The 12,453-nt window shown below is 38.7% G+C and overlaps 1 protein-coding gene across 1 annotated transcript; it reads left to right on the top strand.

The window, feature by feature from the left end:
* Positions 1-833: 833 nt before the first annotated feature.
* Positions 834-12,244, top strand: LOC131617019 (uncharacterized). The gene is made up of 3 exons (XM_058888410.1): positions 834-975; positions 11,454-11,602; positions 11,738-12,244. The coding sequence occupies exons 1-3, from the start codon at positions 834-836 to the stop codon at positions 12,242-12,244; spliced, it is 798 nt and encodes a 265-aa protein (XP_058744393.1).
* The last annotated feature ends 209 nt before the right edge of the window (positions 12,245-12,453 follow it).

Genomic DNA, 12,453 nt, shown 5'->3' with positions numbered 1-12,453 from the left:
ATCAATACAACACATTATTAACCAATAAATCATGCAATTTCATCAATTATAGCATTACTAACCTAACAATTCCAATCCCAATATATCCAATTGAATCGAATCATATATTAATCTATTCTATTACCTACAATTGCATAATAGAAATTAACCAGAAAAGTCCCCCCTTACCTTGGTTAAAGATCTTGAAAGCCCTTCTTCTTCTCTTCTCTTTTCTCTGCTCCTTTCATGATCTCTTCTTTTCTCCAAAATTGGTTCTAATTTCTCTTTTTCCACAATTACTCTATTTTATGAAAAATAGCATAAGCTTTAGTAAAAGGCCTAACCATCACACCCCTCCTTTACTAACAACAACATAAGCCCAACAATTTCCTTATCCCTAATCTTTAAATAATTCCAATAAAATGCCAATTAATTTCCAATAATTAATTTAAATCATAATTAAATTGAAATAGAAAATATGGGGTGTTACAGCAAGTTCTCATTATGTTGAGATGTTATGATTTATGTGTTCCGCTGCTACATTATGCGATGTTTTGCGTAGTTGTGATGATACTTTGTATTCCCCCATGACTATTGTTACGTATCCATTATATGAGCTTTGATGCATTATGTTGTGTTTGCTTATGTTGATCAAATGTGACACTCTGAATATGCATGTTTTCGTATCTTTAATTACTCTGATTGTTATATAAATTGCAGGGTAGATTCGGGGTGTTACATTAGTGGTATCAGAGCAGGTCGATCCGTCCGACCACGTGTCGTGTCGTAGTTGGTTAGAAATCGTGTATTGTTGTTTTGTTCTGATTGTTTTTGTGTTGTAGTGACAAGTCGAGATGGCGGGAAGGAATGATGTTGCGATTGCTGCTGCCTTGGAGGCAATGGCTCAAGCTTTGGAGCATCAGCTGAATGGTGGTGAGAATGATGCGTCTTGCAATTTGGCTACCTTCCAGAGGAAGAATCCACCTGTTTTCAAGGGTACCCATGATCCTGATGGCGCATTGACTTGGCTAAAGGAGATTGTGAAGGATAGAAAAACACTTAGAAAGGGGGGGTTTGAATAAGTGTAATCTAAAAACTTGAACGATAAAAACAATATGCACAGTTATTTTTATCCTGGTTCGTTGTTAACTAAACTACTCCAGTCCACCCCCACAGAGTGATTTACCTCACCTGAGGATTTAATCCACTAATCGCAACAGATTATAATGGTTTTCCACTTAGTCCGCGACTAAGTCTTCTAGAGTATCCTGATCACAACCTGATCACTCCAGGAACAAATGCTTAGACACAAGCTAAGACTTTCTTAGAGTATCCTGACCACCACGTGATCACTCTAATTACAACTGCTTAGACACAAGCTAAGACTTCCTATAGTATCCTGATCAACACTTGATCACTCTAGTTACTTACAAATTAATGTAATCAATTCTAAGAGTATTACAAATGCTTCTGAAAAGCTATAATCACAACAGTGATATTTCTCTTAAACGTTTAAGCTTAATCTCACTAATATATTACAACAGCAATGTAGTGAGCTTTGATGAAGATGAAGTTTCTGAGCTTTGAGTTTGAACAGCGTTTCAGCAAGTCTTTCAGAATTGGTTCTTTCAAAATCGTCAACGTTGCTTCTCATCAGAACTTCATATTTATAGGCATTTGAGAAGATGACCGTTGAGCGCAATTAATGCTTTGCGTGTTCCGTACAGCATTGCATTTAATGTTTCACGCTTTTGTCAACTACCTCGAGCCTTGTTCACGCTGTGTCTACTGACGTTGCCTTTAATAGCTTCCAACATTCCTTTTGTCAATCAGCGTAGCCTGCCACTTGTACTTTCTTCTGATCTGATGTTTGTGAATAAAATATTTGAATATCATCAGAGTCAAACAGCTTGGTGCAAAGCATCTTCTTGTCTTCTGACCTTGAAGTGCTTCAGAGCGTGATACCATGAGAACTTCAGTGCTTCTGCTTCTGATCTCAAGTTCTTCTGATGCTTCCATAGACCCATGTTCTGATTCTGCCTTGACCATCTTCTGATGTCTTGCCAGACCATGTTTTGATGTTGCATGCTGAACCTTCTGAGACAAAGCTTCTGAGCGCTGATTTGTGCATACTCTTTATATATTTCCTGAAAGGGAAACTACAATGTATTAGAGTACCACATTATCTCACACAAAGTTCATATCCTTGTTATCATCAAAACTAAGAATATTGATCAGAACAAATCTTGTTCTAACAATCTCCCCCTTTTTGATGATGACAAAAACATATATAAATGATATGAATTTGCGATCAGAAAGAGCAGACGGCTAAAGACAAATTACACAGCTATAGCATAAGCATATGAATATGTCTCCCCCTGAGATTAACAATCTCCCCCTGAGATGAATAATCTCCCCCTGAAATAAATACTCGAAGAACTTTAATAATAAAAGACTTCCCTGATTATTTCGGTAGAGACGATCACATAAGCTTCTTTCTTCTGATAATTCATAGCTTCTGACTTCTGCTTCCATTGGACAGCTTCAGAACTTGAATTTCTTTGGATCCCTAGAACACTCACAGCTTCTGATTCCTGCTTCCATTTAGGACAGCTTCAGAACTTGAATTTCTTTGATCTTCAGAACATTCACAGCTTCTGATTCCTGCTTCCATTTAGGACAGCTTCAGAACTTGAATTTCTTTGATCTTCAGAACATTCACAGCTTTTGATTCATGCTTCCATTTAGGACAGCTTCAGAACTTGAGTTTTCTGGATCTTTAGAACATTCACAGCTTCTGATTTCTGCTTCCCTCGGATAGCTTCATAGCTTTGAATTTCTTCTTACATCACTTCATGCTAGATTGTATCAGAACATTGTTGAATGTACCAGAGCATCATCAGAGCATCTCTACATCCTGAAATGTTACAGAACAAAACTAAACGACAAAAGTCAGCATGAATGCGTTAGAACATAAAATGTGTATCAGAACACAAAATATGTATCAGAGCCATATAAGCCATATAGAATATATCAGATCCAATAGACAATGTATCAGAGCAAATAGACAATGATTTGGATCATATTCTATTATCAGAATATCTGAACATTCTTCCTTCTTGCTTCTGATTCTGAAGCTTCCTAGCACTCAGCTTGCTTCAAGAATCCATGAGCTTGATTCATCTTATTGCTTCTTATGTTGATCTTGAATCTTCGATTCCTGCAACAACACAACTTAAAAACATAGAACTTTGCAAGTTCTGTTAGTAAATGTGGAGCCTTTTTACTCGGTAACTGATAATATTAATCAGATCATTTATCATATATTTTCTCCCCCTTTTTGTCATAACATCAAAAAGCATAAAAGATTCAGATGTAAAGCAAGAGACAAAAGGAAAGAAACATAAATAACTTTTCATTGATTTCAACAAGAAGGATTACAAAAGATGAATGCAGGAAAACAGATGCAACAAGCAAAGAAAACTACAAGGACACAAAGACTCCAACCCTAGCCTAGTCCTAATCTAAGCCAGCACATCATGAATCCCGTTAGTGCTTGTGGCTTGCCTTGCCATAAAAGAGCGAAACTCAGCATTGGCTGCTTCTTGCGCGTCCAAACGAGAAGCCAGCATAGCTTGATTCTGATGAAGAGCTTCCAAGGTCTCCATCAGAGCTGAGGTTTCACCAGAAGAAGAGGCACCAGAATTTCTGCCAAAGAGGACAGCAATCTCAGCAGGGCGATCTTCTGGAAGGTCTTCAGCTTGAGCATCTTCCATCTCCACATCTGAGTCTGACTCAGAAGTAGCCTCAGCATATTCTGGTTCAGGCAGCTCAGAAGTTCCAACTTCCAACGCTTGAAGAATAGCTGCTAGGTTTGTTGGAGGAGTAGGACCAGCAACTTCAGCAGGATAAACCACTACTGGAAAGACCATGTGAGGTGCTTTTTCTGAAGGGTTCATTCTGAACCAATTAAACAGCCACTGAAAATCTCCAGTCATCACAGGATACCATGGTCTCCACACCACGATGTCTCTGCAGGGATTTTCTTCTTCCAACTCATCTGCAGGTATCCTCTCTTCAAGAACTCTTCTGTTCCTGATGAGATGGTGATAGCTGCTTTCACCAATTTCCAACCGAAGACCACGAACACCAGGTGCTTCAGACATGATCCTTCTCTGAATGTCTGTAGCCCTAACCAGAAAATCTTGACGAAAGGTATCCCAAAGGTTGCATGTAGCATACTCATCCAGATGGTTAAGGTGAGCAGCACCCAGAATCTCCAACCAGCTATTTACATCAGAATGTAAAAGCTCCAGAAATGATTGAGTGGTAGGGGTTGGAGGGTTGACAGTGAACCTGGAGTCGGGAAAAACAACACTGTAGGGGTTAGGTGTTCTGGTGGGAAAAGGGTGTGAGAGAGATGAAGAAATATCTGAGGGATGGGTTGAAGGAGAGGAGATATCAGATGGTGAAGAAGGTGGTTCCGAAAGGATGAATGAGGAGGAAGAGGTGGTGGAGGTCTGTGAAGAGGGAGGTGATTGAGGGATACCGTCGAGGGGTTGATACACACGTCTAGAGTAGTTTCCAGACATCATAGCTTCAAACGGGTTCACTTTGAGAGGGTCATAGGTGATCTTTACTCTTTGGTTTGGTTTCTTGTTCATCAGTTGCCTTTCTCTTTTGTTTTCGATCATTTTCTTGATTTCCAGAGCTTGACGATGGATTCATGATGAAGTTGCAGATATTGAAAACTGCTAGGGTTTGTGATATGAATGCAAAGAGAAAGAACGAAAAAGAAACTGAATGCAAAGTGAGAGAAATATAAGAGGGAAAAGAAACGTTTGAAGAGTATAAAAAGAAAACTGAAAAAGAGTAAATGATGGATAGCATTTAATGTTACATGACGTGAGGAGAGATAATAATGACAAAAGACGAGATTTGCACAGTTACCTAAGTAGACGTCCCCTCAACTGCACGCACGCTTGTCCAGAAATAGTGAACACGTGTTTACCATCTGGATAGCCAGTTACAGCTGTTTTGCTTTTAAAAAGATTCTGAATCAACTTAGACAATGAAACGTTAGAAATAACTGAATCACAATTTCTAATTGATTTCAATCAGAACTTCTTATAGAAACAAATCCAATTTCATTTCAGAAGATACTCATACATAAGATCTTCTCATCCTCTCATTCTGGGCATAAATCCATACTGATATTCTTCAGAATGAACTTAAACCTATCTTCAGCAAGGGGTTTTGTAAAGATATCAGCCCATTGATGGTCTGTATCCACAAAGTTTAAAGATATAACACCCTTCTGAACATAGTCCCTTATGAAATGATGTTTAATCTCAATATGTTTAGCTTTTGAATGTAAAATAGGATTCTTAGATAAACATATAGCAGAAGTATTATCACAGAAAATAGGAATGTTACTCTCATATATCTGATAATCTTCCAGCTGACTTCTCATCCAGAGCATTTGTGTGCTACAACCAGCAGCAGCAACATATTCTGCTTCTGTTGTTGAGAGGGCAATAGTAGCTTGCTTCTTGCTGTACCATGAGATCAGATGACTTCCAAGAAATTGACAACTTCCAGAAGTGCTCTTTCTTTCTATTCTATCTCCAGCATAGTCAGCATCACAGAATCCTACTAAGTTGTAGTCTTTAGATCTTATGTAAACTAAACCAACATTAGTAGTACCTTTCAGATACCTTAGAATTCTCTTAACCGCTGTTAAATGAGATTCTCTTGGATCTGATTGGAATCGAGCACACAAACAAACACTAAAGAGAATGTCAGGTCTAGAAGCAGTTAGATATAGAAGAGATCCAATCATACCTCTGTACAACTTCTGATCTACCTTCTTACTTACCTCATTCTTACCCAGTACACATGTTGGATGCATAGGAGTTTTGGCTTCTTTGCTTTCAGAAAGATTAAACTTCTTCAGAAGTTCTTTCACATACTTCGTTTGATGAACATAGGTTCCATCGGAAGTTTGGTTGATTTGAATCCCAAGGAAGTACTTGAGTTCTCCCATCATGCTCATTTCAAATTCAGCCTGCATAGACTCAGCAAACTCCTTTCCAAGTGTAGCATTAGATGTTCCAAAGATAATATCATCAACATATATTTGACAAATTAAAATATCCTTTTTAAATGTTTTACAAAAAAGAGTAGTGTCCACTTTTCCTCTAGTGAAACCATTTTCCAGAAGGAAAGAACTCAAACGTTCATACCAAGCTCTGGGAGCTTGTTTCAATCCGTATAATGATTTCTTTAATTTAAAAACATGATTTGGAGACATGGAGTCTTCAAAACCAGGAGGTTGGTGAACATAAACTTCTTCATCTATATAACCATTTAAGAAGGCACTCTTGACATCCATCTAATAAAGAGTGATGTTGTGTTGAGTGGCAAAAGAAATTAATAGACGAATAGATTCTAACCTGGCCATTGGTGCAAAGGTTTCTGTATAATCAATCCCTTCTTGCTGACTATAACCCTGAGCAACCAGTCTGGCTTTGTTTCTTACCACTTCTCCTTTCTCACTTAGCTTGTTTCTGAAAACCCACATAGTACCGATGATGTTAAATCCTTTTGGTCTAGGAACCAAGTCCCATACATCATTCCTTGTAAACTGATTTAGTTCTTCTTGCATGGCAATTATCCAGTCTGGATCTTCTAGAGCTTGATCAACAGAAGTTGGCTCGATCAAAGAAACAAGACCTAATTGACATTCTGCATTGTTCTTAAGGAATGCCCTTGTTCTGATGGGATCATCTTTCTTTCCAAGGATCACATCTTCTGAATGAGCTGAGGCAAGTCTAGGTGATCTTCTAATAGTTGGTTCTTCAGAAATTCTCAGATTCTCTAAAAATGCAGCAACTTGATCTTCTGATCCATTGCTTCTAAGACTGCCAGCTTCTGCAGCTTTGCTTTTTGGTTCTACTACTTCTGATATATCAATATCAAAATCTGCAAAATTCTCAAACTGCTTTGGTTTTTCAAGACCAAGCTTATCATCAAACCTGATATTGATTGATTCTTCTACAATCAATGTTTCAGTATTGTATACTCTGTAGCCTTTAGAGCGTTCAGAATATCCAAGAAGGAAACACTTTTTTGCTTTAGAATCAAACTTACCAAGATGATCTTTAGTATTCAGAATAAAACATACACATCCAAAAGGAAGGAAATATGAAATGTTGGGCTTTCTGTTCTTCCACAATTCATAAGGAGTCTTATTTAGAATAGGTCTGATAGAGATTCTATTCTGAATATAGCATTCAGTGTTAATTGCTTCTGCCCAGAAATGCTTAGCCATATTGGTTTCATTGATCATGGTTCTGGCCATTTCTTGTAGAGTCCTATTCTTTCGCTCTACAACTCCATTTTGCTGTGGAGTTCTGGGGCAAGAGAAATCATGGGCAATACCATTTTCTTTGAAGACCTACTCAAAGAATCTGTTCTCAAATTCGCCACCATGATCACTTCTGACCTTTATGATTTTACACTCTTTCTCAGATTGAATCTGAGTGCAGAATTCAAAGAACACTGAATGAGACTCATCCTTGTGTTTCAAGAACTTTACCCATGTCCAGCGGCTATAATCATCAACGATGACTAATCCATATTTCTTCCCTCTGACAGATGCTGTTTTGACTGGGCCAAACAGATCAATGTGCAAGAGTTCTAATGGCCTTGAGGTAGAAACAACATTCTTAGACTTGAATGTAGGTCTGGAGAACTTGCCCTTCTGACATGCTTCACAAAGAGCATCTGATTTGTATTTCAGATTTGGGAGTCCTCTGACTAGATTTAGTTTGTTAATCTGAGAAATCTTTCTCAAACTAGCATGTCCTAATCTTCTGTGCCAGACCCATTGCTCTTCAGAAACAGACATAAGACAAGTCACCTTCTGCTTCTCAAGATCAGAAAAATCAATCTTATAAATGTTGTTCTTCCTCTTGCCTGTAAATAGGATTGAGCCATCCTTCTGACTTACAGCCTTGCAAGACTTTTGATTGAAGATTATATCATAACCATTGTCACTTAATTGACTTATGGACAGTAAGTTATGCGTTAATCCTTCTACAAGAAGTACATTAGTTATGGAAGGAGAGTTACCAAGACTTATGGTTCCAGAGCCAATGATTTTGCCCTTCTGATCTCCTCCAAACTTGACTTCTCCACCTGGTTTAAGCACCAGGTCTTGGAATGTAGACCTTTTTCCCGTCATGTGTCGCGAGCACCCAGAGTCCAGGTACCATGACATTTTGCTTTCTGTCCTCTTTTGCCGCCAAGGATATCTGCAACAGAAATTATCTTCTCCTTAGGTACCCACAATTTCTTGGGTCCTTTCTTGTTAGTTCTCCTCAAGTTCTGATTGAACTTGGGTTTAGCAAAATATTTAGCAGGAGGAACAGCATGATATTTCTTATTCTGAGTTCCATGATATTTCTTAGGTTGTGTCACATGCTTCTTGGTGTGTGTTATGTGAAAACTTTGTGCATGTGATGTGTGCTTAATATCATGGGAGTGGCCAAATTTAAATTGGTTATACAGAGGCTTGTATGATATTTTCATATCATCCACAGATTCAAGCTTGTATGGGATTTCACCCTCATAACCAATGCCAACTCTCTTGTTCCCAGACACAACATATATCAAAGAAGCTAGCTGACTTCTGCCAATACTTCTAGATAAGAACTTCCTGAAACTTAAATCATATTCTTTCAGAATATGATTCAGACTGGGAGTGGATTTTTCTGAATCAGAAGGAGATCCAACATTATTGGATAATTTTAAAACTTTTTCTTTTAATTCAGAATTTTCCAACTCAAGCTTCTTAGTTTCAAATTCAAATTGCTTTTTCAGCTTTTTGTATTTGATACTAAGATGAGCTTTTAATTCAAGAAGCTCTGTTAGACTGGAAACTAACTCTTCTCTAGATAGTTTAGAAAATACCTCTTCAGAATCTGATTCTGATGTAGATTCTGATCCATCATCTTCTGTCGCCATCAGCGCAAAATTTGCCTGCTCTCCTTCAGAGTCTGATCCTGATTCTGATTCAGAATCATCCCATGTTGCCATAAGACCTTTCTTCTTATGAAACTTCTTCTTGGGATTCTCCTTCTGAAGTTTTGGACACTCACTCTTGTAATGTCCAGGCTCATTGCACTCATAGCAGACAGCCTTCTTCTTGTCAGATCTTCTGTCACCAGAAGATTCTCCTCGTTCAAATTTCTTTGAACTTCTGAAGCCTCTGAACTTCCTTTGCTTGCTCTTCCAGAGTTGGTTTACCCTTCTAGAGATCATGGACAGTTCATCTTCTTCTTCAGATTCTGATTCTTCAGGATCTTCTTCTCTAGCCTGAAAAGCGTTAGTGCATTTTTTAACATTAGATTTTAATGCAATAGACTTACCTTTCTTCTGAGGCTCGTTTGCGTCCAGCTCTATTTCATGACTTCTCAAGGCACTGATAAGCTCTTCCAAAGAAACTTCATTCAGATTCTTGGCAATCTTGAATGCTGTTACCATTGGACCCCATCTTCTGGGTAAGCTTCTGATAATCTTCTTTACATGATCAGCCTTGGTGTAGCCTTTATCGAGAACTCTCAATCCAGCAGTCAGAGTTTGAAATCTTGAAAACATCTTCTCAATGTCTTCATCATCCTCCATCTTGAAGGCTTCATATTTCTGGATTAGAGCAAGAGCTTTGGTCTCCTTGACTTGAGCATTTCCTTCATGAGTCATCTTCAAGGACTCATATATGTCATGGGCCGTTTCCTTGTTAGATATCTTCTCATACTCAGCATGAGAGATAGCATTCAGCAAAACAGTCCTGCATTTGTGATGATTCTTGAAATCTTTCTTTTGATCATCATTCATTTCGCTTCTCGTGAGCCTTACACCAGTAGCTTTAACAGGATGTCTGTAACCATCCAGCAGAAGATCCCATAGATCAGCATCTAGACCAAGAAAGTAACTTTCCAGTTTATCTTTCCAGTATTCAAAGTTTTCACCATCAAATACTGGTGGTCTAGTATAACCATTGTTACCATTGTATTGCTCAGCAGAGCCAGATGTAGATGCAGCTGGATTTGTTGGAATTTCACCAGCCATCTTTTACTGAAGCGTTTTTCTCTTCCTGAATCTTTTCTAAACACGGTTAAGTGCTTGCACCTTAGAACCGGCGCTCTGATGCCAATTGAAGGATAGAAAAACACTTAGAAAGGGGGGGTTTGAATAAGTGTAGTCTAAAAACTTGAACGATAAAAACAATATGCACAGTTATTTTTATCCTGGTTCGTTGTTAACTAAACTACTCCAGTCCACCCCCACTGAGTAATTTACCTCACCTGAGGATTTAATCCACTAATCGCAACAGATTACAATGGTTTTCCACTTAGTCCGCGACTAAGTCTTCTAGAGTATCCTGATCACAACCTGATCACTCCAGTAACAAATGCTTAGACACAAGCTAAGACTTTCTTAGAGTATCCTGACCACCACGTGATCACTCTAATTACAACTGCTTAGACACAAGCTAAGACTTCCTAGAGTATCCTGATCAACACTTGATCACTCTAGTTACTTACAAATTAATGTAATCAATTCTAAGAGTATTACAAATGCTTCTGAAAAGCTATAATCACAACAGTGATATTTCTCTTAAACGTTTAAGCTTAATCTCACTAATATATTACAACAGCAATGTAGTGAGCTTTGATGAAGATGAAGTTTCTGAGCTTTGAGTTTGAACAGCGTTTCAGCAAGTCTTTCAGAATTGGTTCTTTCAAAATCGTCAACCTTGCTTCTCATCAGAACTTCATATTTATAGGCGTTTGAGAAGATGACCGTTGAGCGCAATTAATGCTTTGCGTGTTCCGTACAGCATTGCATTTAATGTTTCACGCTTTTGTAAATTACCTCGAGCCTTGTTCACGCTGTGTCTACTGACGTTGCCTTTAATAGCTTCCAACGTTCCTTTTGTCAGTCAGCGTAGCCTGCCACTTGTACTTTCTTCTGATCTGATGTTTGTGAATAAAATATTTGAATATCATCAGAGTCAAACAGCTTGGTGCAAAGCATCTTCTTGTCTTCTGACCTTGAAGTGCTTCTGAGCGTGATACCATGAGAACTTCAGTGCTTCTGCTTCTGATCTCAAGTTCTTCTGATGCTTCCATAGACCCATGTTCTGATTCTGCCTTGACCATCTTTTGATGTCTTGCCAGACCATGTTCTGATGTTGCATGCTGAACCTTCTGAGACAAAGCTTCTGAGCGCTGATTTGTCCATACTCTTTATATATTTCCTGAAAGGGAAATTGCAATGTATTAGAGTACCACATTATCTCACACAAAGTTCATATCCTTGTTATCATCAAAACTAAGAATATTGATCAGAACAAATCTTGTTCTAACAGATTGAATGAATCTTTCGTGTGATGGATTGCTCTCCAGAGCATAAGGTTTGGTATGGGACTCATCAGTTAGCGGTTGAAGCTGATGTTTGGTGGCTCGAGACTTGTGAGAGATTGGAGGCTAGTGGCGAAGGAGTCACTTGGGCTTTTTTCCGTAGGGAGTTCTTGAGGAAGTACTTTCTTGAAAATGTACGTGGCAAGAAAGAGATTGAATTTCTTGAGTTGAGGCAAGGGAACAAGTCAGTTATGGAGTATTCTGCTAAGTTTGGCGAGTTGGCTAAGTTTTACCAACACTATGATGGGCCAACTAGTGAATTCTCAAAGTGCATTAAGTTTGAGAATGGATTGCGTTCCGAGATCAAGAAAGCGGTTGGTTACCAAAAGATTCGTGTCTTTGTGGATTTGGTTGATTGTTGTCGTATCTTCGAGGAAGACAGTAATGCGCACTATAAGATGGTTAATGAGAAGAGGAGTAAGATTCAACAAGGTCGTGGCAAGCCTTATGATGCTTCTAGTGGCAAGGGTAAGCAGAGGGCTTATGAGGGCAAGAAGACTAGTGGGGGAGATGCTCCTGCTGGTATAGTATGCGTTAAGTGTGGCAAAGTCGGTCATCAGAGCAATGTGTGTACTGCTGATGTGAGTAGGTGTTTCCGTTATGGACAACCTGGTCATGTCGTACCTGAGTGCAAGCGTAAGGATGTGGTGTATTTCAACTGTGGTGAAGAGGGGCACGTTAGTACCAAGTGTCAGAAACCGAAGAAGGAGCAATCTAGTGGAAAGGTGTTCGCCTTGTCGGGAACTCAAACCACCAGTGAGGACAAACTCATCTAAGGAACTTGTTTCATGAATATAATTCCTTTAATTACTATTATTGATACTAGTGCTACTCATTGCTTTATTTATGCTGATTGTGTTGAGAGGTTGGGTCTTGTTGTGTCTGCTATGCATGGAGAGATGGTAGTCGATTTTCCAGTTAAGGGATCGATAACTACATCTCTTATGTGTTCTAAGTGTCCCGTGTCGATTTTTGATAGAGACTT

The sequence above is a fragment of the Vicia villosa genome, linkage group LG7, assembly GCF_029867415.1.
Source record: "Vicia villosa cultivar HV-30 ecotype Madison, WI linkage group LG7, Vvil1.0, whole genome shotgun sequence".
NCBI lineage: Eukaryota > Viridiplantae > Streptophyta > Magnoliopsida > Fabales > Fabaceae > Vicia > Vicia villosa.
Note: the sequence above shows the minus strand (reverse complement) of the source record. Positions and strands in the feature narration are given on the sequence as shown.

What these genes read in the sequence shown, in the direction of transcription:
- LOC131617019 (XM_058888410.1), top strand. Translation starts at nt 834, where the DNA reads ATGGCGGGAAGGAATGATGTTGCGATTGCTGCTGCCTTGGAGGCAATG. An exon ending in GAATCCACCTGTTTTCAAGG is followed by an intron (nt 976 to 11,453) that starts GTACCCATGATC and finishes ATTGCTCTCCAG; the next exon opens with AGCATAAGGTTTGGTATGGG. An exon ending in GGAAGTACTTTCTTGAAAAT is followed by an intron (nt 11,603 to 11,737) that starts GTACGTGGCAAG and finishes GAATTCTCAAAG; the next exon opens with TGCATTAAGTTTGAGAATGG.